This window comes from Aplidium turbinatum, chromosome 15, assembly GCF_918807975.1.
Source record: "Aplidium turbinatum chromosome 15, kaAplTurb1.1, whole genome shotgun sequence".
NCBI lineage: Eukaryota > Metazoa > Chordata > Ascidiacea > Aplousobranchia > Polyclinidae > Aplidium > Aplidium turbinatum.
The window spans coordinates 20,043,621-20,066,561 of NC_137486.1; the positions used below are offsets into that span (position 1 = coordinate 20,043,621).

The 22,941-nt window shown below is 37.9% G+C and overlaps 1 protein-coding gene across 2 annotated transcripts in view; it reads right to left on the bottom strand.

Annotated features, from left to right (window-relative positions):
- Positions 1-668: 668 nt before the first annotated feature.
- Positions 669-22,941, bottom strand: part of LOC145784614 (dnaJ homolog subfamily C member 17-like) — a 63,592-nt gene continuing 41,319 nt past the window's right edge. The window contains exons 10-11 of one of the 2 annotated variants that reach the window (XM_082596477.1): positions 2,175-2,326; positions 669-1,641 (exon numbers count right to left, since the gene is read on the bottom strand). In XM_082596477.1, the coding sequence (XP_082452603.1) occupies positions 2,186-2,326 (141 nt within the window). In that variant the 3' untranslated portion in view covers positions 669-1,641; positions 2,175-2,185. Of the gene's footprint in view, positions 1,645-2,174; positions 2,327-22,941 lie in introns of both variants that reach the window. The other variant, XM_082596478.1, reaches the window with a different exon arrangement.

The window sequence follows — 22,941 nt, forward strand, 5'->3', positions numbered from 1 at the left end:
TAGTAGGCTAGTATGGTAGCCTAATAACTACCCAGGCAGCAAGATCCGTCATATTTACATTGATTCAACGTCTACAGACGTCTGAAAATGGCGGATTTTGCTGTTTGGTGGTGTTTTATATTTTATGCGAACCAGTCACCTTTACAACCCAAAGAATGAAATCGATTTCAATGACAATCACGTTCCCTACCTTTTTACAGCTCAGTTAGTTAAGCACCTGAATTGATGAACAAAGAAACTGCCCGATCAAGCTGTTTCGACTTTGGGGGTATTGCACTTAAGCAACGCACTTTCAGGACCGCTGTCGATTCAGCGGCATTTATGGATGGAGTAATTACCAGATAACACTTCAAATAAAATCGAAAACTTCAATTTGTCAAATTATGTGACCGGGCCTGCGTCAGTGGCACAAAGCTTCTACAAGCCTAGGTTAAACCCATGCGCAACTGCCTGGGTTAAGCTCTCAAATGAGCTTTCTCAATCCGACAATAAAGATTCCCACATTCAATATAAACAAATCTCGACTTTTGATTTACATTTCAAATAACTATAAATTCAAAGTTTTAAATAATTTTCTTGTCGATAATGACGACTGTGAAAACTTGTAAAGTTGCTTTAACATTATTAATTCTCAATTTAACTTATAATCAAAAAGTAGTTTAGTTTTATAGGCATCTTCAATCACATCAAACTTGGTGAGCTCAAAACGCTGCTTCGTCCAAACCAGTGGTCCTGAAACTATTTTTTATATGGCGGACCTCTTTTGCATTCTTAAAATAATGGAGGCCTTATCAATTTTTAAAAATAAGAAAATGTCAAAATATGACGGCACAATAGTTTATACCTACCAGCTTCATGCACAATGACTTGCACTTTGATCGCTTGCAAAAAGACAAATCTTATTCACCGTTCAAGCCATACACACTACACAGCAGCCAAAATGATCGGATTTGGATTAAATCTATTTTAGTGCCTGTTGAACATCAACTGTATTGTACAGTAGGTTAATAAATAAATATTGTCGATTGATATCTTAAAGATTATCTTAAACTGTTCTATGTAGCCTACTGATACTGTTTAATAGAAATGGGACGAATAATCTGATAAAGTATGATTGTGTTGATTTGCTGTTTTGCAGCTTTTTACAGAACTATAGTCTTACAGCTTAGTTATGAACTATTTTCCTTGGCTACGCTTGGTTATCCGTGCGTTAGCTTTTTTGGTTGGAGACATCGGTCGTATTCAAATGGCACCTATCTTGCTGACTTCATGAAACGATAAGGCAATGTTTCGAAAGCACGAGTTGTAGTACAAAAGTTTGTAACATAACAATATAACAACACGCGTTGGTATCTGGGAATTCAAACACGATAATTTGACAGTTCCAACACGCTACAACATGTCGGTAAATTGCAGTGCATGCTTGCCGACCTACGAGAGGTAGAAATAAGCCAGGCATGTAATTTTGAAACTAAAAAAAGACTAGATTCGGCACGAACGTAAGCCGGGGCCAATCCCAGGTTGACTCCCTGGTCAAAACGTTGAAGAGATATCGTGTGGAGATCTTCAAATTTGTGCCAACGTCCTCATCTTGAGTGCAATTCTGATTCCCGTTGCGAACCCAATCGAGTTGCTTTCATCCTGCTTAAAAGACGATGATCAATGAGTGTGCCAGTAATAAAGACAGAAAGAAGAGCAAAGTAACAGATAGGATGGCACAGTACCGTTTCCTTAAACTGATTTTGTAATGTTAAGAAACACCTAAAATCCTACAACACCCGGTTAGCCCGATGCAACAATTGGTTCGCTTTATAGCGGAAGGAACAGCTGCACGTTTGTGTTTGAACAAAAATACATTCACCACGCAGGCATTGTTATATTTGAATATTCAACCAAGCAATCCATTATGACGTGTCTGAGCATTGAGAGTGGTAAAGAAAGTAGTGGCTAATAATGGCAACTGGTAATCAACATTACTGAAGTGCGTACAATTGAAAATGTTCACTGTTAACCACCGCTGGACCCGCAAAAGTTTTCTCTTGTCAGCAGATAATTGGACAGCTCTGATACTGAAATTCGAGAAAATGGAATACAATGTATGAAGATGAATATTCATTGAAGTCATAGAAGCTTGTGCAAAAGTAAGCTAGAAAAAGATTAAAATCACAATAGACCTTCAGGTTGGTCATCTGTCATCATTGCCCAGTTCTTGTGCGAGGACTCGTCTTCGTTCCTGTTCCCGCTTCATTCTCATGAGGACCATAGTCTCGAAATTGTCGTCGGTAGATGGCGCTGAAGAACTGGTTGCAGACGAATCGGTTTCATTCTGAAAAGAAGCTCAATGTTCAGAAGGATGGATTTTCTTGGCGTCAGCACAAGGTTGATGACTGCTCACTGTCAATTCTTGTTACACTCGACTGGCGAGAAACAAAAAAAAAAATTAATGTCAAGTCGCTAAAAGTCATCAAAAGTTTTCATAGATAAATCGTTCTAACGTGAACTTTGCAACGGTTGCTGCTTTAAATTTTGATCGCGCATGCTCAGCGGGACCCGTAACGTCAGGGTGACGGAAAAATATCAAACTATAGTTGCTTTTATTTGGTTTTGTGACCGTGCCAACCACAGATGCACGTTGCAGCCAAAACTCAAGCAAATCGTTTACGCACTTCTTAACGTTTAATCCTCACACGGTTTTACTACTTTCCCGTTTCTTAGATTTTCCGGACACGTCAGTGGCAAAAACAAAATATTTGACGACCATCTGCGGCCCATCACTACAATACCAGTCCATCGAATCCCAGCGAGTGCTCCGATGGTTGCGAGGTTTGAGAGGACCATGGTAACATACAGAAGAATGAACAAGTTTGTCACGTGAGCCTCTGATTTTCACGAATGTGGTCAGCGTGAATGAACGGAACGACAAACACGACTTTTGCACTCGGTATTAGTGGATATCTTGAAACTCGTGCTAAAGTTGGAGCTTGAACACGATGAAGTTGGCCATCAAACCGCCACCAACAAGGAAATATTACAAGTTTTTTGAAGCCAATAACAAATATTAATGCGATAATCTTTCAGGTGGTGAGCAGCTTACAGGTAAATTTTGTACAAACAACCGTAGAACATCTTTGAACAAAGTGGTTTGCTGTTTGTTTAAAAGCAGCTTAGTATATGGAATGCAATTGACAACTGTCACGCAAATTAATAGTTTCCAGCTCAAATCAGATATGGACATAGCCAGAATGTTCATCGCATTATCTCTGTGGCTGGCGAAAACTATCATCGTAAAGGAATGTTACCCAGCGGTGTGCAAATGCTTAAAGTGCTGTGGATGTATGACAGCTGACGATGTTGATTCCTATCAATAAATCTTTTTCGTTCCGTGATGATCTGATAAGGAATGGAATCAAATTGCAAACGATAACGACAAATTTAAAGTGAGAACATTATTTGCAAAACTTACTGCAAACTATCTACTTTTACCACCCTTCATAGAAGTGACAGCCAGATAAGATTTTTAATAAACCGAACTTTAGAACAGACAAAAATTAAACGTAAAAATACTGAAAAGGCTTGTGAGCCATTTCACTTTGCACTTTTGGTTATTTTTATGGGGCACTTTTACAACCTCACTCTTGAAAGTCGTCAGCGATTCTTATCAAGAACAGCGGCCAGGCGCGAGGCTTCTCTGACGTCACAAAGCAACAATTGATAGAATGCAACCAGCAATTCAAAGACTATAAAGACGTAGGAACAACAAACATATATTTGTCGCATACTTCAATGTACAAATGTTTCAAACAACTGGTTCCTCCATGATATAATAGCACAGCATTGCACTCCATCATGTGTGACAATGAGAAATCAGTGACATGTTCGAACTTAAAACTAAACATTCTGTAGATATTTCAACCAACATTACGTCGAAACGATTTCAACCACAGAGCTTTGCTCTAAGTATTTTATATTGCAACAGGATGCCTTAGCCACGCCTACCGAAAACGTTTGCTAAAACGATGTAAAATGGACAATTGCGAGACATGCGAAAGGCTTCAGTGCTCGCACGAGCTTGAATCTCAACATGCAACACTTTTGCTCTGAAGTGCTTAAATAAAAAAGATCCAAAGAAAAAAAATTAATGCAAATATGGCTGCCTTTATGCAGGAAGACCGAATACCGAACAGACAATGTAAATTAGACTTCCCTCAGTTGTAAACACACGGTGGTGTCCAAACTCCATACGTTTTTAGAATTACGGTCAAATGGTTGGTCACTATGAGTCTCTAATGAGCTTCATCAGCTCAACAAGCCATAGCTCTAAAGAGGGTGGGTCTGCTACTATTCGGTGAGTCCGATTCGGTGAGTTCCTAACCTCTAACCCCTATCCCTAACCCCAAACCCCTAACCCTAAAACGGCAATGATAATTAGGCTACGGTACCCGATAATTTAAAAAAAAATTGAAAAAATCCCCCGTTAAGGGATCGGACTCACCGAAACGGGCCATTCCGAAGGAGGTTAGTAGGCATTTCTCTCTAGAGCAGCGTGCCGTCCATAATCATGAGAGAAAAATCAAAGGCTATGGGGGCGTGACTCCGTAATCGACGGCATGCCATTAATTAATAAATGTCTTGCCACACGCCACAGCCAGGGCTTTCACCACTCGGCTATGCAGCAAGAAGCAGTGTGCCAACTGACATCAAAGCGAAAAACCGTACTTGTGTAAAGCGTGGGAAAGTATCACGAGCAAGTTTAATTGCAAGTTTGCAGCACCTGACTTGAACAATTCAAAACAGAATTATCTACAACTTTTAGAAACAAAAAACACGAATAAGAAAGACACATTGCCAAGCATGGTCACATACGTTACACGCTTGTACGAGCAAAGTCGAGCAAATTCGATGTTTTTAAACCGTTAGGTTAGTCGCCACTCATTTGACAACACTTGTTGCTGCAAAGCCAATAAAATAATAAATAAAGTCATTTTTAATTGAAAAGCTTCTTTGTAAATTTTTATATTCGTATGTTCAATTAACACTTACAATCATGCCAATAGTTTCTGTTGTGAGGTCACAAATACTGACGTGAAGACATTGCTCATTTCCTTTCAGACAAGGAAAGCGACAACTAAAAGGAAATCCTGGGACATTACGACCTTATGGTAAAGTCATAAAGACCAAATCGAAAAAGTTGAAACATCGAAATCAACCACGTAGAATAAATACTCCTTGCTCTGCCATCGGACCCTATCTAAAAACAAGATTTTAAAATACAGGAAAAGTGATAGAGTCTGCCAGACGGTAGAAAGGACACCGGTTCGAGAACTACTGAAACCACACGGACGTGGCTTAACCAGAGATCTCATTGATGGGAAGGACTTTATATTTGCACAGAGACAAAAAAGAAAAAAGTGTACAAGTTTTCACATCACGGCGTGTAGATTACAACAATGCAGCAAAAAACATTTAACTTTTCGGCATATTGTCACGAATGAAAAATTACTCAAATGCTTGTGTGACGTCAGCAAACATGAACTGTCGTCAATGAAGTCTGAAACGTTTCACCTCAATAGGCAGGTCAAGGTGCAGAATCTCATTATTTCACACTGTTTCAGCGTCAAATCACATCGTAAAAATGTCAAAAAAGGAACTAGTCGTCGCTTGTGAGGACACTAGCTTTCTGTCAGGCGCATGGCTCGATTGGTCAACGGTTACAGTGGCTGGGTACCGTTTAGGGACCAGGTGTTGGGTTATTACCTTACGTGACTCTTGACCCTTAGCTTGGGCGAGCAAACGTGTTCCAGATTTCACTACAACACAACAAGCCAGCCACACATCGACGCGCATAGAAATAGAAAAGCTTAGCTTCTTGCAACCGATATCGCCACAAGAGCATCATGTACCGCCCGACCACCGTCACAAACAGATCGTGTTTCCGCTAATTTTCATTTTTCTACTGTATGTGTCTGATCACATGTTGCCATTCGATTCGTTTACTGAAAACTGGTAAGCTATGATGTGGAAGTAGCACAACTCAGAAAACTGTGCAAACATTTTACACAAAAACAAACACAAAGTGAATAAAAGTTTAAAAAACAACACTACTGGTACAAAATCTTTTAATTTTTTTATTTCTGTATCAAAACTATGTTAGAAAATTAATCGTGTTTATAGAAGCAAGATATCGGATGAAAGTTTAAGTGGCCGAAAATCCACCGACAGCCGTCTTCGACGAAATTGGACAAGTGGACCACACGGCTCAATGGGTTTGTCATTGTGGGCCGGTCAAAAAGCCAGAGTTGAAAAGTTCAAGTGGGGCTGGTCATCGGTTGAGAACTCCCTTTGTGCTTTAAAAAATCAACACAGTGAGTTGGGTCAACGGTTTTGTAAAAAGTTAAAAAAACAAACGCTTGTTTTCACAAAACTTTTAGCGTCAGACATTTTGTGATGAAATAATAATAAAAACGGGGAAGGATTGTTCTCGCCTCTGATTGGATCGTGAAGTCACGTGACCGTGGTACTTCTGGTTGTCAGATTTTGCAGTTGAGAAAATTTTAAGAATCGAAACACAAACTTTCAAAACACCGTCACAAATATGTTTCAAATATTATGACATGCGCAGTGAGCCTCAACGAGATACAAAAGTGCGCACTGCACATTGTTGAGCGGCAATTATATTCTCGCGATCGCCGCGGGGTTAAGTAGCAAGGATCTTATTTCAGACATGCTCAGCTTGTGATAAAAGTTTTGCAACAGAATTCATGCAAATACAAAGAAGTCATAATTGTGCTTAATTCAATGGCCGACAACTTGCTGCTATCAACCCTACCTCTGGTGTGTCTTGTTTCGATTCCAGGTCGGGTCATATAAAAAAACTTTTCATTTTGTCGTATCAAAAAAATTGAAGCAGCAAAATCAAATGCAATCGACGCACGTTCCAGAACAAGATTTTTGGATGCATATTAGCGTGGTGACGTGGTATCCAAGCTAACGCCCGGTAGCTGAAGATTTAGATTAAGTGGACGAGATCGGGAAGGCAAGGAAGCCATTTGTCATGTCCACCTTTACGCATGCCATTAAATATCTTGCTGAAGGCACAGCCGCATGCTCTTGAGCGATGTCAAACCCGTTTCCTTTCGAATGTCGTACTAGGGCTCTCACCACTAACTATGCAGCCCTAGACAAATTAATACATAACTCGGAGAAGATGCGGCCAGATCGATCCTTCCACGGTCGCTATGAGAGATTTCGAGTTCCTGCTTTCGCGGACGCAGGCTAGTTCACTCAAAATTGATTCGTCTATTAGTATGGCAAAAGCGTCATACACATGATACAAAGACAAACAAAACGAAATAACTTCAACGGGTTGACATATTTATTGCACAAGGAAACATAACGAAATTAAAATAAACTCAAACGTTTTTGACACGTACTTGTGTCCTCATCAGGAATTACTTTAAATCTGCAATACACATAAAATAAAAATTATAAGATAAGTCAGATAATTCCAATGTTATAATTCTCATTTTATATATTGCAGATTTAAAGAAATTCCTGATGGGGACACCAGTACGTGTCGAAAACGTTTGAGTTTATTTTAATATGTCTGTTTATATAGTATATATATTTCTTTATGCAATAAGTATGTTAGACCCGTTGAAGTTACTTTGTGTTGTCTGTCTATGGTTCAACAAAGCAAACTATCTACCAAAGCTTTAACATGATACAAAATTAAACAAACATTTGCCAACATATCTCAAAAGTTATAAGGGGAGCGATGAATCATAGAAATACTACTGTTATCAATTCAATCTGCTAACTATGCCAGCAACAAACCCGAATGGCAACACTGTTTGTCGCTTAGCACAGCCGAAAATTACGTCAGGGTCATGAACAAGAAATAGAAGAGGTATTGTGAACGGTTAACTGAAGAAGACATTATCGCTGGGTTGTTTACATAGCACAGACTTCTGGTGAAACCGCATGTTCTGTTTGTTTAACAAACAAGCAAAGGAAGTGCACATATGAAGCGACATATCCATGAACTTGCTTCAAAGATGACACGAAAAATTTCAACTTAAATTCGCTTGCAGCAAATGAAGCAGTTCAGTGTTAGAGTGACTTGCGTTTGAAAGAAGCATGAGTTTATGGTGCAAACGAAATGGAACAAGATCCTTCAAAGACAATTAATTTGAAACAAGGCAACACCAGACCAACCTAAATGAACTTATGAAAATCGATCCACTCTAAATTTCACCGCGTTTGGTGATCTGAGACTTTCTTGTGCATCCATTTCATTTCGAAACCATATCTAAACGGAATTGCGAAACAAAACTAAAGGGAATTGTACACTCATTATTAAAAACTTATTTGAAAACAGAAGAAAACCAAGGAAATTTGCGTAAAATCACTACACAGTACTTCAAAACTACTACATACTTTGTCTTTTGAAATTCAACAGCCCTAATTTTAGATAAGAAATGAGGTGTTAGTGTGAAAATAAGCGCATTTTAGTTTCGTTTGTTTCTCTGGCCTAATCTTCAGCTACACCAGTGCGTGTGCCCGTTCGATACCAAAGCACGCAGATGAGCAGCCAATAACCTAGGAACAAAAGTGTTATTTATAGACTCGAGATAAGCAGTTTGACGATAGTCGTATTAAAAATAGATGACTTTGCCTTCCACGTATGCACTTGTTGCGTACAATATTCAAACTTTATTACGTCATAGAATATATAGATGTAATGGTACACACATGGTTACATAGCGCACAAAAATATAACTCAAGAATTAGGACAAATAATTTCAGCACTGTGATGTCACAATTGAGCGTAGATTGCAAAGAAGTGCAGATGGGTGTCTTGGTAGAAAGGTTAAAATGAGTTCGCCACAGCAGAGCAGTTATACGTAAACATATTCATTAGACAAAACAGAAAGCTGACTGAAATTGGGCAAAAGCTAGCCAAACTGTAAAGGTCAAGTGTAATGTTGACTTTGAAAATTCAGCAAATCGTGAAACAGAAGAAGCTGTAACCCTGACAACCACATTTATATTAAGCGCTGGTCCCATCGTATTGGCTAGTTGTTTATACATTTTTTTGTTAGTGCATGCGCTGTATGCGAAAATGTACACGACTGGTGTATTGCTATATACATCGCGTGTATCTGTGTATATTTGCCAGAAATAGCGCATACATCGTAGTGCCGGTACCAGGAATGTTCAGACCCGGGTCTGGGAAAGATTGAATAGGTAGATTTTATGTACCTACATACCGTTGTTGGTAAAAATAAACAGCTACTTTGCATTCGAGTAAGATGGAGATCTTGGTGTACAGGAAAATGTTTTCATTTAAAACATTTGTAGAAATGCAGTAAAAAATAAAAATACCACTCGCACATTAGGATTACTAGTCATCCAAAGAGAAAACCACACCTGCTCTGTTGATTCGTCTACAGACGTTGAATCAGCGTGAAAAAGCCGATTTGCTGGTGAAATGGACAGACCTGAGGTTGCAACAAATGTTCTACCGCACTTGCATACATCAAACCTTTCCTGACTAGCACGGAAATTTAGTTGCAAGTGACAACCATGTGACTTGAGGACAATTGGAGCTGGCTGATCACACATTATTATAATTGACAGAAGTAAATCACCACTTGGAAATGACTGCATTTATGCACAGATTGTCTCAGCAATTGTAAGTAAAAAACAATGCCGCAATTGTTGTTCTGCACAATGCCACTTTGCGATTTTATTGTGAGCTCATAAAACCGCACGACCCAGGCAGCAAACCAACCGTTTTTTTTACACTGATTCAACGTCTGCAGACGGTTGATTTGCTGCCTGGGGAGATTGGTGAGGGAAGTCAAGGGCCGTGAATACATTATTCCAAACACTTGGAAGCTTTATATGATGAAAACAATTTGCTCTGATTTCATAGCGAGAAACAGAAAACTACTGGTTCAAACTGATTATAAAGAAATTTGTCAACTCATACAAGCGTTAATTGTAGCGGTAGAATTATGTCCGACTTGCTTTGTCCTGAAACAATTTACATACGGAAACAATAAATAATTATAATCAAATTCTTAACCAACGGAAAAAAGGTATTTTCAACTAAAATACAATCAACAATCAAATAAAATTGTTTTTCTATTCCAAAAACTACACAAACAGCAAATCAGTCCTTTTTTACATTGATTCAACGTCTTCAGACGTTGACTGACTTTCTGTCTGGGTAGAAACCTGATATAGAAAGTTTTGTTAAGGTTAGAAAAGCAAACAGAATGCTTCATTTGGCAGAACGTTTGGTCAGGTGAAGCGGAAGCAAGAATTTGAATGTTAGGATTCCCGACAAGAGAAAGGACGTAATCATCAGTGAACAAAAATACTTTCTGAGCAGGAAAAACAAATGCTGTTGCACCTACCTAAAAGGAATGCACACGAAGCAAAAGTTTTAATGATTTATGGTCGTTGCTGCCATTAGCCATTCTCATAACTACATCCCAGACTGCAAAATCCACCGTTTTTGCATTGATTTAACGTTTGCAGTCTTTCACGTCTGCAGACGTTGAGACGTTCAAGAGGCAGTCAATGCTTGGAATCAAGTGCGACAATAAAAGAAAATTTCCAAATTGTTATGCCTTTTTCCTTTTTCAGAAAAATGTAAGTAAATTAATAATAATATGGAATCTTCAATAGCCACAATGACGTAAATATTCTAATGACCAAGAACTTTTAGATCTACAGACACATGCAAATTGTGCAAACAAATTGAATCAGAGAAATACGCAGAGGGCTACAAAGGAAATGCGATTGTTCAACACGCGTTTAAGTTAAAAAATAGTTCGTTTTTTTTTGGACTTGATAGTTCACTTTACATGCACCAGAATAGAATGTGCCATGCTTTCAATCATTGCATTTGCAACTTACAGTTCCTGCATACAAACGACGATTAATTCATAAACTGTGCAAGTGAAAGAAAAGCAAGATAGCTGCAGTTAGTCGGCACATGATAACTTAAATGGCTATAAGTCATAAACTCGTCTACCGCGTGCTGTGGTTTCTATCAAAGAAGACAACAACTTAACATTTAAAGTACAAAGAGTTGAAAGTGTAGCCGCCTGCTATTAATGTCATAGAAGGACAGTGTGAGCTTCGTTTGCGTCAGTAACAATCAAGAGAGCTTGATAGCCTCAATCCAATAAAGACAGTTAAGCAATTGAACTATAAATCTTCAGTTTACGGTGTAAGTGATCAAATAAATGAGAAATTACAGTCGACAGAAATAGACAGATGACAGTGTAAGCATTTTAATGTCACTGAGAAATCCAATTAAGGTCAGAAGATTTTATTTCGTCACAACCAGAACCTTTCAGCTCAAATATAGTTCCAAACGTTTCAAGTTTTGTTTAGTTCATTCAATGTAAAATTCCTTTTGCGTAGGCAGAAAGAACTTCACCATAACTGACTCCACTTACTGCAATGAGAAAGAGATTGTACGTATAAAAAAATTGAAACAAAGCAACCAGATGTTCGGAAAACAACGCCAATGCAGGCATACGCCTTTCCATGGTCAGTTAGCCTTCGTGTGGAGCGAGCAACACAACAACAAAAAGTCAATTATTAACAGAAGGCTTGATCTTGTCCAATCAGATGCTAACACGTCATCAAAGCAAGTGGGTAGAGATAAGAGCACTTTGTTTGTTCCAAGTGGTCCTTTGGTGACTCTAAATAAATTTGTCGAGACTGAAAGGGAAATTAATGGAAAGCAAATTCCATCACATCAGATCGGAAAACAATTTTTCCAGATAAAGTTGAAGACTTATATTTTTATTGTGCAAATGTAGGCCTACCGCGTCTTTGATCGTTCCATTCAATCATAATTTTTAAGAGGAATTACTTGCCTAATTGATTGGGCAAACCTGTTTCTTGTTTCATTGGGGCGTCATCTGTGGCTACTGCACAGTATCCAAGTAAAATGTTACCAACGCCATGGCGAACATCATTAAACATTAACAAAATACATGAAGGTTTGAGTGGTGCAATAATGCTTTTGACTTGGCATTCGCAATTACAGGTTCAAGGTCACAAAAACTGTACAGCGGTTTTACCTCATTGTTAAGTGCAAGGTAAGTTCCTCATTTAAATGGTTATTGCTGCACACACCTTGAAGTTGCGTGTTAAGAAGGTGAAAGATAGATAGTTTAAAATGCTTGGCGTACAGACTATCAAAGCAATTCTTTGCAGCTTGTTAGCACGAGAGAAGAGTTTGAAGTTTTGCAAGATTTCTAGTTGCGTCAAATGCCATCTTAAGAATGCACTGTCTCGTGACAAAGCGTTTTTTTCCAATTTTCGGGACTGGACTGATTGTCACTAAAATGTTTATCGAAACAAGTCAGACAGAGTGGAGAGGAAGAAGTGCAGTTGAACTCTCCATCTTAGTATGATTTATGGCTGTTTTCAGTTGCGTATAAGGAAGTTAGCAGAAGACACTTAACTATGCAGTCAAGACCCGTTAATTTGACCAACTTTGCTGCGTCAAATAAGGTCGATTTAGCGATGTTTGACCACATGATCCAAATTAATTCTGTGTATAGTAACGCTAGAAGAGAAATTGAATGAGAAACGAAATAAGGGCAGACCGCCAAAAACTTGCACTAACAGCGCCAAGAATAGCGCAGAGTTTGAATATAAAATCTCATAACAAACCGATTTGGCGCTTAACTGCTTTCAACTCTCGACTAAAGAAAGGAACCGGATGATAATGATGACGACTGATGACAATAAACGAAGTTACCAAAGATAAACGAAGCTACCAAAGATGAACGAGGTTACGAAAGAAAAAAGAAGTGCATTCGAACAAATCAGGTTTTATATTAGTTGATGCCAGATGGCGTGAAATTTCCCCACATGACGTCCGCAGATGTTGAACCAACGTAAAAAGTACTGATTAGCTAACTGGGTGGTTTTGTTTTCGAAACTCTGAACACCCAGGCTTGATTTTGCACTGGAAACCGCAAAAATATGATTGATTTTGTGTACTAACCAAGATAGATACAATTTCGTTTCATAACAGCATCATCAGCAAAATATAAACCAAAGAACAGAACCTACAAGAAAAGCAAACGAGAACAAAAATAGATAAAAACCAATTTATGACAAAGCACCCAGCCAAAAAATCAGTTCTTTTTACTTTGATGTCACGTCTGCAAATGTTGAATCAATGGTTTACAATGACTAATTTTCTGGATACGCGATTATAAATAACGTTCATTATAAATAATACGCGATTATAAATAATTTAATATCAAACAATTAACAGATTGGAGTCCCAACTTCAAAAGTAAAAAAAATTCAATTATTTTTTACATTTCAAGATTTCAGTAGACTTTTAGTCGAATTCAGTATTTTTCTTAAAAGTTTTACCAAAGCCTGTTGTAAGCGTGATGTGAATACTAGAATTGCAACAAAAACACATGCAACCTAGCCTATGCAGGACAATGCTAATTACACCAACCTTTGTACTTGCTTATTGGAGGAAGTGAATCCGCAACTGTAAAATGCCGTTCGATGTTCGCAAGCAACGAATCAATGTAAAAACCGACAGATTTGCTGACTGGGTACTTACCCGATTTATTTAGTGAGATTGTTGTAGAAAGGAGGTAATTAAGAAGTAATATGTGAGAATGTGGTTTTGGAAGTTTTAGCCATCAGTGAAGAAACCTTATTAAGCTTGATTGCGAAGGTATAAGTGGTTGTAATGACGTGACGTGGACAGTATGACTTTTTTAAGTAATTTGCGCCACAATGAAGGTGCTTTGCAGTACGTATTTAGCGGTCACGACTCACGAGCCTTTTTCAGTACAGTATTCACTTGACGAGTAGTCGAAGTCTTGATACCGAGCGCAGAGAAAGCGGTGAGTTTGAACACAATAAGACAAAACATCTTGGGCTATGCATTTTACGTGAGCTATAATGTTGGCAGAAGTAGATTAAACGGACGAAACCGATAATAATCTGTCTTTGAAGGGTTAATATACTTCAACCTTGTTTTTAGCTAGTTGATAACTCTTGTTTGATGAAGTCAATCTGCAAATAGCAAAAGGTGTAGAAAAATTTGAGTCAACACAGCAACAATGGAAATGAAAAGCAATGCAATAGAGTTACTTTTCGAACAACTTTATCCATAACCTTAGATATGAGGGTAACCACATCCAACGCAAAGGTTAGGTTGAATATATTAAAGAGTAGAAATCTTTTTCCTGACATTTTGCGTCTGAACGACACCTGAACCAAAAATATAACCCCCGGGCCCTTTGGAACTACGCCTCTCTATGCAAACTTGGCACCACTTAGTCCTAAGTCATGGCCTGCTGCACCAAAGTGCAAAGTGTGATGCAACATTGTGGAGCCAATGCTATTCGATGGCAATAAGTTCAAAATTCTTCACAGCCTTGTTTCTAAACTGTTCTTGTTGACATCCACTGCTTTGTCGTACAAAAGTTGTACTTGTTGTAAAATAGTGACGTATCTCAAACTATATAGATAATGACATCACACCCAGATATTACTAATGACGAGAAAGATTTTGCATAAGCCTACAACTTTCCAGAAGATCATAATTAAAAACCTACAAAGGTCGTCGACTTTGTTGGTACACAGAGAAGGCTGGTGCGTCGCGACTTCGTTTTTCACGTCGGTTGATTTACAGTTCGATAATTACCGTCCACAAACTCTTAAGAATATCTTGTTACGCGTGTAAATATTTATATGATCGCTAACACATGTGCGACTCACTGGCAAAGTATTTTAATTTGCAGGTGCACAAGTTTTCAAGTTGAACGGTACAGAGCTGCAATTGCTAATCAGATTTTTGTGTTTACATTGATTTCAAGTGTTTAGAAAACGGTTATAAAACGGCCATTTGCCAACAACATACTTTTTATCTGCAAGAGTTCAGAACCATTTAAAATGATTTAAAAATCGTTCAGAATTATTTAAAAATACTTTCTACGATGGTTCCCTTTAACTGTTTAAGGGACTTTTTGTTGCTTGTTCTGATTGTGTAAAACTGACTGACTTTGTTCGTTTTATATTTATGGCTTGTGTTTTGCAGATGTAGCCTACTTCGTTTCTTAGTTCATGAAACCCTAATAAATGGTCGTTTCACAAAGAAACTAAGAAAAGCTGCTCAAAATGAAAATACATCGAATTTATAAAACATTTTGATGTAAAACTCTTAGTTTTGGTTTTGTTTTTTCAAAAAACAAGCAACTTTGATTCACAATTTCAAAATGGCTTGTTTCGTTTCGGTTAGGTGAAGAATTTTAGTCGTTTCGACCAAGAAATATTCGTTTCGAAAAATCTGAACTGTTACTGGCCACTGATATGGGTCACTTCACATTGAACAAACTTTGCAAAACACATGAAAAAAAAACTCTCGGCCAAAGCCAAATCATGTTGAAATACCTAAAGCTGAGAAAGCAACCGTTTATCATTCTTGCAATACCCAATGGTGGGGCGTAACCCATTACCTTCTCAACTGCAAGTCATAAGCTCAGTCAACTGTGAGGGATTACTCACTTTCAAATATGTCACTGATTCCAATCACATTTCAAGGGATATTTGTAAAACTTGAGTGCTTAAACGTACAGCGGCTCGGTGAGAACGTCTTTTTTGAAAATATTGATGTGGATCTGATGCAAACAAACTGCATAAAAAGAAACCTTGAAAGTTGATGACAGTGTTCTGAACCATTTGAATGAAATCTGAGCCTTGTGAAGTCCAATGCTTTTACTAAAATTCCAACGTTAAGTCGATGCAAACAAATGCATTTGTTTAGTTCGAAGGTAACTTGATCTGCAAGTGAGATTGAGATAAAGTGACAAAGACGTCAGTTATTTGCTCGTGCAGCAAAACTGAAGGGATTGTATTAGTGACCTAAAAAGGAAGCATGCAGTTGACAAGGGTGTACATTGAACCTAAGGGTCGTCATGGCCGTTATTGGAAACCACTCAAGCGAAAAGGTCCTTCAGTGAAGTGTGAAACGAGCAAAACACTGACGACCTAAATTCATAGTTCATCCAGATTTTTTGTGTAATCCGAGCGATATAAACAGCACTAAATGATATTAGGTTAAACTGGCGCAACAGCAAGATTAGATAGTGCAAGTCAAACGTAAAGCGTCATACTTTTTGGTACATGAAAGTTGAATAAACTATACGAGTTATTAAAAGAATCAGCTGCAGATGTCTTGATCGAAATAAGGTACATTATGACAAGTGTTTTAGTTTCCTCTCTTGTAAAATAATAGTTTCGCAGATTTTTTATACATAAAAAGCTACAAAAAATATTTCAAGCCATTAAGCGGTTTCCAAACTTATATTACGGTAAGCAAGTTTCCAGTCAAACAATCTATAAACGGCATGCAGTTGATTGAAACTACATCGAAACTAAGCCTCCTGTTTGGAAAAACTCCTATGCCTTGTCAGTACCAAAAGACAATGACAAGCACTGAGATCGCTCAGGAAAATGACATGAAACGTTTAGCCAGTGAAATCATAAAGGAAACAAAAAAATTTCAAAAGTCGTTTTCGTCACCAACCTGTGAAGTTAATTTCCTTGCGTGTAAGCTGTCAAGTCAGAGAACAAGTTGGCAGAATAATTCGCATCACATCAAATTGAGCTATAAATTATTCAAAAATATAACCGCGAATAACAAGGCAAGCTCTTTCAACGTGCTCCCATGCAACAACGAAAACCCTCAGAAGTGCCTTCAGCACGAGTAATCGAAGTAGTTTCTCCTCACCAACAGGGATATGAAATCATTCTTACCACTGGACTGTAGCGCAAAGCAGCGTTGAATCAATGTTAACAAAATTCAAAGAATGCTGAATTAGTTTCGTCATTATCTGAGGGCGTTATAAAAGTATTTATGACGACATAACAACTCAGACAAGAGATTACCTTCCCAACAATAACTCGCAAAAGTGATAACGGATTAGAAACCGCAACAGCGTCGCTACACAAACGGGTAGAAACGATTGAAAGCTTAGACGGAGACAATGGATTGATCTACAGACAATTGGCAAAAGAGCAAATGGTGTCACGACTTCCATCATTTCAAACGATGCAGGGACAATGAAAGGCGCGAAAACGACGTCATAATCAAAGCTGTTCACAGTGAAAGAAGCACAATGCACGAGTCTGCAGTACAGTATCTGTACTGGGTCCTAGAATTGTTAGCGCAAAAGCACAGCGCCAGCGGCATACAAAACAATTTGTGCCATACCTAGTGATTTATTTCCCCTGATTGTAGCTTTGCGAGAACCTAGTGATTCTGTTTGAAATAGACACGAAAGAAGAAAAAAGCTTGAAGAATTACGTAATAGTTGTTCAGATACCCGTGAGCAACTATTTTTCACTCATTCAAGCACAGAGTCAGGACAAAATACGTATGAAGAGACATTTGTAAACGAGTATTTTAGCAATGAGGGTGCAATTTTATCACCAAGCCTAATTTTTAACTAAGATAAATGACAAATCTTCAACTTTAAAATTGCATCAGTAAAAGTAGCTTCCAGATATTAAAATCTTGCTTTTGTTTTGTTGCCCAGCAATAGAAGTTGCACGTGCCTGCGCACAAAATAGAACAGAATTGAGCACGTTTATAAACGTTTTTAGAATAATTTGACAGAAGGATGTGGGCTACTTGGATTCATATAGTTATGGAGACAAACATGCTCATATACAGGACATCATCATCTTCCATAGGACATCATTGTGTTCGTGCAATTTGTTACCGTATTCGGCAAAGTGAAAACAGAAACCTGAAGCTGTAACATATCTTGCGTTTTCCAGTTCCCATATTCGCAAGTTTTGCCTCTCAAGGATATTCTTGCAGAGAATGAGGCTAAAGTGACATTACTAAATGCACAGTAGAATAAAATAATGGTATATGACTATGAGTATACTGTATACAGAAAATAGTAGTGTCTGGTGGTAGAATACAGACTAGACTGTAATAGTTTTTTTGATATCTGAAAAATACTTCATTTTTAACAACAGGACAAATTTTCTTTGGTATTTTAGGAGTAACGAAATTTAATTAAAAGTACGCAGAGAATAGTAGTGTAATATAATTATGTTCATGAAATACTGTAAATGCGAAATTTAAAATTGGTGATAAAATATGGACTGCGATAGTTTTGTTGATCTATGAAAATACTGTACATCACAACAGGACAGATTTTGCTGAATACTTTAAAGTTTGGGTGTTCATCAGGAAAATTCTCGTTTCTAGTACTAGTTGCAATGTTCATCTGATGAAAGTGAAAGTAACAACAAACAGGTTGATTTATTGCTTCACTGACGTTTCGGGCACCAAGACAATGACAATAAATTTTATGTTGTATATTATTCGCTCTGAAGATGCGCATTGTCATGGTGCGCGAAACGTCAGTGAAGCAATAAATCAATCTGTTTGTTGTTACTTTCACTTTCATCAGATGAACGTTGCAACTAGTGCTAGAAAGGACAGATTTTCTTGGAAATTTTAAGAGCAACCAAATCTAATTTAACGTGGAGTGATGATGGCAGTGACCTGTAAATTGAAACTTACAATTGGATTCTTTGTAATATCATTCACAAGTGATTTAATCGTCACAGCAATAAAGTTGTCACAGCCAGGAAAAAGTTCCTTTTTTACTTTGTTATAAGTTACTAGATGTTGAAACAAGGCAAAAACTACGTCGTATGGTGATCAACAGCAAATCGTTGAGAAATGAGCTGGTGTTTCTAAAAGGTCATATATCTCATGACTGAATTTGAACTTTTTGCAAAACAAGCGAATTCAGCACAATGCCAGGAATTCTGTAGAGTCCACACCTTTCAACATTTTTCTTCGGTTTTCGTGGCATCAATTACGTTCAAATATAAGACACAAAAGTTTTTTTTCTTAAACTAGTTCACTTGAGCTTATACCCATGGGAAACGAAACTGTGAAGAAACAAAAGAAATCAGCAGCGAGCCAGCCAGTAAACCCCTCAAACTTGATACCAAATACAAATAAAACAATCAGGGCGAGAAGTCAAGATATAATCTTGTTCACAAAAGGTGGGAGTAAAAATAAAAAGCTTGAGACGCTCATTCAACATCAAATAACGGTAAATTTATAGACATAAATGCTTAATTCGGAACAGATTCTTTCACTGTAGACATCCTTGACATATTTATCAGTTTCACCATCATACATTTTTACTTACTTTTTAGTTTTTGAGGAAACTAACCTATATCAAGATACGTTTCATAAACAAGCAAGTGAAGATATTTTAGCGCATCTATTCTTCACTTATCTTGAAACAAATAGCAGGATGTACACGCCGTGTCAATCGAAGCCAAGTTTTCTATCAGCACCAGTAAATTAGATCTATATTTGGGTTAACCAACTCCCCGGTTGTCAAACGAAGACTAAATATGGCTCCACACTGTTATTCGGATGCCAAGTAATCGTCTGTACAAACTACAAAGTGGTGACGGCAGCAAAACTAACAGAGTTTTATAAACCGCACGCTTTTGATGAGACTGTTATTAAAGCAATGCTGGACAAGTGCCTTTTAGTACAGAGTGGCAGAGTGATTTACTGGTTTTAAAATCTTCAAAGCAGACAGGTAATCCGCTAAGAACGCTTGCAGAAAGTCAGTAGTTGACATCACTGAACATTTGTTGTTTGGTGCTGCGTGTGTATAACAAGAATGTTTACTGCAGCACTCCAAAGTGGTGGTGGGGATTTTCTTCTATTTGAGGTAGCTCTTTGATTTTGTGACGTCATTTAGCACCACCAAAATACAATGAAACAAAATGTGAAGTTAGTTAGTTGGTCACGAAAAGCAAATATTTGAAAATAGACTTCCCAGTAAGATAAACTAGTATTAATTTTTTGTCGTTTTGACGTCTTGTAACGTTTACATTTTGTACAGACAGGCGCCTTGCAGATTACAGCAACTTTCAATAGAATTGTGCGATTTGCAGTAGTGAAAGATTTCTCGGTTTGTTGTTCTAAGTGTTGAGGCTATATTAGTAATCTGCGAAGACTTTTTGAGGAGCAACATCTGCAGTATAAGTGTAAATCGCTGAAAATTTTTTTGATAATTGAAAGTCTACAGGTTTCAGTCTTCCAAAATAAAAATGGTTGTCGCCACAGTTTTTGACCAATAGCCGTGAGCGTAATTCACAAGGGTAGGTTTGTCCCCCCCCCCATGGATCACTAGCCAGGATGCTCTCAAGCACGTTGTATAAACTTTCCAAAACTAATGAATGGTTTTTCGGGTAAAATGAAGACGAAAAATCACACACGACTTTACTGTTGAAGCACGTAAACAAATACCTGACATATTTTGGAAGGACGTGTGCATCATACGAAGTTGTTAACTCAAACCATATCTGCACCACGCAAACAATCAAGTCGTATTTCACAAACTTTGATTCCACACAGGAAGCTATGTTCTTGCATTTCCTTCAATAGCGACAATTCACTACAAGCCATGCCAAGGTCTCAAAGTACGATAGTCCTTCCTTCATTTTTGTGGTCTCACTCGCACTGTCAAGCATTCAACGTCTACAAACAACGAATCAATGAAAAAAGGACTGATTTGCTGGCTGGTATAGTGCTGCTTTTTATGAACTAGATCCTATCCAGTTTAGTTGTATTTTTATTTCTGGCCATCAAAGCAAAATACAATTCTTGAAGCATTCGAGTTTATTAGCAAGCCGAGTTCAATACTTTTCGATTTGAAATTCCTGCTCAGCGTAACACAACGTTTTTCAATTGAGCCATAGAAATTTGTTAGGGTTGAAAAATTCCCCCTTTTATATCATTTAGCGTCTTGGAGGTGAAATGAAAATCTTGCGAAACAATTTCACAAAAGACATGTGGGTGGAAGGTGAGAACAGCCAAGAAGAAGCGGAAGAATAGTTCAATCTACAAAAAAGGTTCCAAAATATTTTTAATCAATTAAAACTCCGCCTTCGCTTAATTAACGTTGGAAATTGAGACAGAAATGGAACTGAACCTGTTTAATCTTGGCTCAGGCAGAAATTACGTGCTCTGGGTTTGTTTACATCATTATCTATGCGCGCGATGGAAGCTCTTTAGTTGTCGTGAATTAAAGTTGAGCCAGTCGTGGAGATAAGATGCAAGCATGAAGATGTAGCCGCAGAAGCTTTTTTGCAAAACAAGTTCGATTGGCATGTGGCTGAATAATGAAGAGTAGTTTTGGTTTTGAGCTTGAATAGAAAAACTTATGTTCTAAATTCTGACAAATGTGAAGATTCATCAGGGAAAGTTTCTTTTCTAGCTCAGTGGCGGTGGTGATCATCTGATGAATTAGAAACTAAAAGAACCTGTACGCTTCTGCTTTTAGAACACTTTATCATCAGATGAACGCGGCCCCTAACTACTTGAAAACAAAACTTCCACATTGTCACATGAGTCTGAGTCATGTCGAGCCCAGTTGGCTATTGATACTCAGTGTTATTGGCTGAACTTCGTCTTTTGTTGTCAGCTCAGACAGTAAATCAGTCAATTTTTACATTGATCCATAGTTTGCAGATGATGAATCAATGTATAAACTACTTACTCTCTGACTGGATCCTCCTATCTCGCGCTGTTTTAGCCACTGTTGTTCCGAAAGCCTCTCCAGAGATAGAGGGTTTGATTGAAAGCGCAAATTAAAGGTCCTTTTCGACCAAGACAGAAAATCAACCGTTTTTTACATTAATTCAACGTCTGCAGACATAGAATCAATGTAAACAACAGTTGATTTGTTGTCTGGGAAGAAACCCGCGGGAAAAGCGATTTCAGTAACAGATTGTAACTATCGAGATTTTCTTGATAGTGCTGCCACAGAGGCGGATAACAAAAATCAACGCTGTTTCAATAGTAAATATGTCCATGTTTCAACAGAACACAGTTTAAATTAAACAGAAAAAGACAATGCACAAATGTTCAATATTTAGTTGAGGGATTAGATACAAGAATTAAAAAACGTTGAGTCCCCTTGGATTTACAGTTTAAGGAATGATCGAAGTTGTTTAAACACTGCCGCATCCAGCAGATCAAACTATTTTTTACATTGATTCAAGGTCTGCGGATGTAAAATCAATGTAAAATAAGCTGATTTGCTAGTCGGAGTTTGATCATTCCTGAGCGAATCGCGTGACCACTTGCTGATTGAGCAATTTGTACTGAATTGTGGTAAAAAAATTGTAAAAAACTGAGAAAGCTGATTTTTCTTCTAGTTTAGCAGCAGGAATGATACCACAGCTCGCTGGAATGTAAACTACGTAAATGTAGCAAACTAATTTGCATAGTAGTTGCTGTAATGTTGATGTGAACAGTGAAAGGGATAATAATCGTTGTTACGATCTTGAAGTTATGAGCAAGAATAGTGAAAATTTATTTCAGAAGACCAAAAGCAAACTTCCTAATTACCTCAAGCTCCAAGATGATTTCTAAACGTCCTCAAAATTTTATTGCTGACAAACACTTGCATGTCATTGGATTAACTCAATCTGTACGTATAAAACTTACATCTGGTGTACGTTTAATTTACATTTGATCCATGTACATGAAGAATTGTACTATCAGAAAGTAGCAGTTTTGGCAAACACATTTTATCGCAGAAAGATGTCTGCCAGGCAAAAAGCGTGAGCTAGATTAGATTAACCATAAAAGTGTCAATATAAGGCCAAACCACAAAATATTTGCTCTGGTTTACTAGACGAAAGGCTAGGGTCAAGCCGCAAGCTCAACGAGACAACAGACAAACCCGAGGCTGAGCTCCATGCCCGTGCCTTTTTCTCCAGTGCAGTTACTTAATGTGCCTGCAGTGCGACAGTCGAGTTACTTTTGGTCGCATTTAAAAAGGCGAGTACTTCTGTCTC